General features: G+C 36.2%; 1 protein-coding gene across 1 annotated transcript; it reads left to right on the forward strand.

Moving 5' to 3' along the window:
• Positions 1–841: 841 nt before the first annotated feature.
• On the forward strand, positions 842–1,578 carry LOC145879979 (trace amine-associated receptor 6-like). Its single transcript, XM_082977257.1, has 2 exons — positions 842–1,414; positions 1,552–1,578. The coding sequence occupies exons 1-2, from the start codon at positions 902–904 to the stop codon at positions 1,576–1,578; spliced, it is 540 nt and encodes a 179-aa protein (XP_082833383.1). The 5' UTR covers positions 842–901.
• The last annotated feature ends 1,317 nt before the right edge of the window (positions 1,579–2,895 follow it).

The raw sequence follows: 2,895 nt of genomic DNA on the forward strand, positions 1-2,895 counted from the left end.
CAGACATTGCTTGTCCTAATATTTATATATTTCTTAATTCCCTTATTTTACTTTTAGAATTGTGTGTATTATTGTGAATTGTTAGATACTACTGCACTGTTGGAGATACTGTAGGAACCAAAGCATCTCGCTTCACCCGCAATAACATCTGACAAATATGTGTATGTGACCAATAACATTTGATTTTAATTTGATTTTGTAGTGTATTAATAAAACAGTTCAGATGGACATTTTAATGTCTATGGAATGTTCCTATGAAATGTCACAATTTTGATAGCATTTGCTATACGTTTGTACACCATAAACTTATGGCTTATCAACTTCCCTACTGTCAACTTTCCTACACACTGGCCAGCTGACATGTGACGTGTCGTCATGTGTCCTGAGGTTGTGGATTTTGGTCCAAACTGAGCTTTGACATCCCATGTAAAATAGCCTTTGAGTGACAAAAACATCACCCATGTTGTATTTTCCCCATTAAAATGCTCAATTGGGTAAATGTACCTTTTCTCTCAGCTCTATCAGTAAGGCTGAAGGACAGGCTAGGTGGGCACAGCAACATCCAATCCTGTCATACATTACATCATGCTTTCACAAAAAATGTGTTTAACAAACCGTTTGTTCAATTCTGTGCTCACTTGTGTATGTTTTGTTGGTGGTGGTGTGTGTGTGTGTGTGTGTGTGTGTGTGTGTGTGTGTGTGTGTGTGTGTGTGTGTGTGTGTGTGTGTGTGTGTGTGTGTGTGTGTGCGTGCAGAGAGATCCTGGGGAGGAGAGTTTCTGTCAGTAACTCAGGGATAAATAGAGAGGCAGAGCTCAGAGTTTGTCAGACGGTGGACCTGACAGGGTCACACACAGGACCAAGCAGGAGAAGGACCTCAGCATTTTGACCTTTTATTACAAATGGAGAAACATGAAGATGTTCAATACTGTTTTCAAGACGGAAACTCTTCTTGCAGAAAGGCTTTGCTAAAGATATCTACCTACATAACACTGTACATCTTCTTCTCATTGATTTCAGCAGTTACAGTATTTTTGAACCTACTGGTGATCATCTCCATCTCTCACTTCAAGCAGCTCCACACTCCAACCAACCTGCTCATCCTCTCTCTGGCTGCGTCAGATCTCCTGGTGGGACTGATTGTGATACCAGTAATGACTGTAGCAATAATGGAATCATGCTGGGGTTTTGGGGAATATTTCTGTGTGTTTCAGATCTACAGTACTTTCTTATGTACTTCTTTATCTCTGGGTAATTTGGTCTTGATATCTATTGACCGCTATGTTGCTGTGTCTGATCCCTTAATGTACCACTCTAAAATAACAACAACAAGAATGATGTGTTGTATATCCGTTACCTGGTGTTGTTCTATCATATACGATGCTGCAATTATAAAAAACTTAGTAAATGTACAGGTACCAAGTAGGTGTTTGACAGAATGTTTAATTGTTGAAGGAATAACCTGGGGTAATATTATTGACCTTGTAAGTACAATGGTTGTCCCATGCTCTATTATTATAACACTTTATATGAAAATCTTTGTGGTGGCCAGATCACAGGCCAGAAAGGTGTTTTCTAAAGAGGCTGCCAGTGTGTCTGGTGTTAAAACTGTACAGGCTAATAAGTCTGAGACAAAAGCAGCAAAAACTCTTTCTATTGTTGTTGTCAACTATTTCATTTGTTGGATTCCATTTCTATTCATTAACTTTTTTTTTTCTTTTTTAATTGACCATTTTTTATCATATTTCATCATTTTTCTGCCACTTGTTAATTCCTTAATGAATCCAATAATTTATGCTTTCTTTTACCCATGGTTCAAAGTGACAGCTAAACTTTTAATAACTTTGAATTTAAGACGTTCGTAGATCCTAAAATTTTATTCCCTACGTTGGCAATCATAGGTTTGATAGTTTTTTTTCTACAATTGTTGTAAGTATTTATTTCATGTAACAGAACACTGGCATTACTTACCTCAGTGTTGTCATCATAGATACATGTGGTGTTGATTCAGATTGATTTGGATTGGAATGGAATGACTTGGAGAAGGCCCTTGTTTTATAAAGGATACTGTAGTCATTATGGATTGTGTACTCCAAATACCTAAGGCTGTGGTTGTTCCGTGTTACTTAATGATAAATAGTAAGCCTTCTAATAGTACATTTTGAGGACGTCATGAGTCATTCTATATGTTGTTTAACATCTCCCTCTAGTGGCTCAATTGTGACACAACGTCTTCATCAAGTTTATTAAAGTTGAAATGTACAACACTGCATGATATCAGATAACGTCCAGGTCTAAATAAATTGTGTATTGTGTAAGTAGTTGATGGTAAAATGTAAGAATATGCAATTATGGGTAACACTTTATAATAACATTCAGTAATAAACCATCTGTAAGGCATTTACAGTTTGCTCACCATTTAATATTAAGGCCACATTTATGAAATGTTACTCAGCTAGGTATTCTGACATTTATGAGTAACTACTACAGTATATACATTAATTATTCAACACAACAGTGTAGGAGACCACAGTAGACACTTGAACCTCAACATACTGGTTATGAACACTACCACTACTCTCACTACATCACTGCTGCCAGGTCAGGGGTCACACCAGAGCAGCTCTCTCAGATACTGTTAACTCTGAATGAATATGGAGATTGGGCAACACACTAAATAGTTTATAATGGATTAGTAAATAGTTTATTCATCATTTATTTATAATTACTCCCATATTTATTTTTGTAAGCTAGTTATTCACACATTTATAAACAATTTTTATAGTATGTAATAATAATTCAGAAGATCATTCATCAGATGTTTAATAAATATCCTTATAAACCATTTACTGATCATTAGTGAAGTAGTTTTGCAGTCCCTCATCCAATGTGAGGA

Source organism: Salmo salar, chromosome 07, assembly GCF_965601325.2.
Source record: "Salmo salar chromosome 07, fSalSal1, whole genome shotgun sequence".
Taxonomy (NCBI): domain Eukaryota; kingdom Metazoa; phylum Chordata; class Actinopteri; order Salmoniformes; family Salmonidae; genus Salmo; species Salmo salar.

Coding starts and splice junctions, on each gene's coding strand:
- LOC145879979 (XM_082977257.1), top strand. CDS start 902: ATGGAGAAACATGAAGATGTTCAATACTGTTTTCAAGACGGAAACTCT. Junction 1,415..1,551: donor AAAACTTAGTAAATGTACAG/GTACCAAGTAGG, acceptor TGTGGTGGCCAG/ATCACAGGCCAGAAAGGTGT.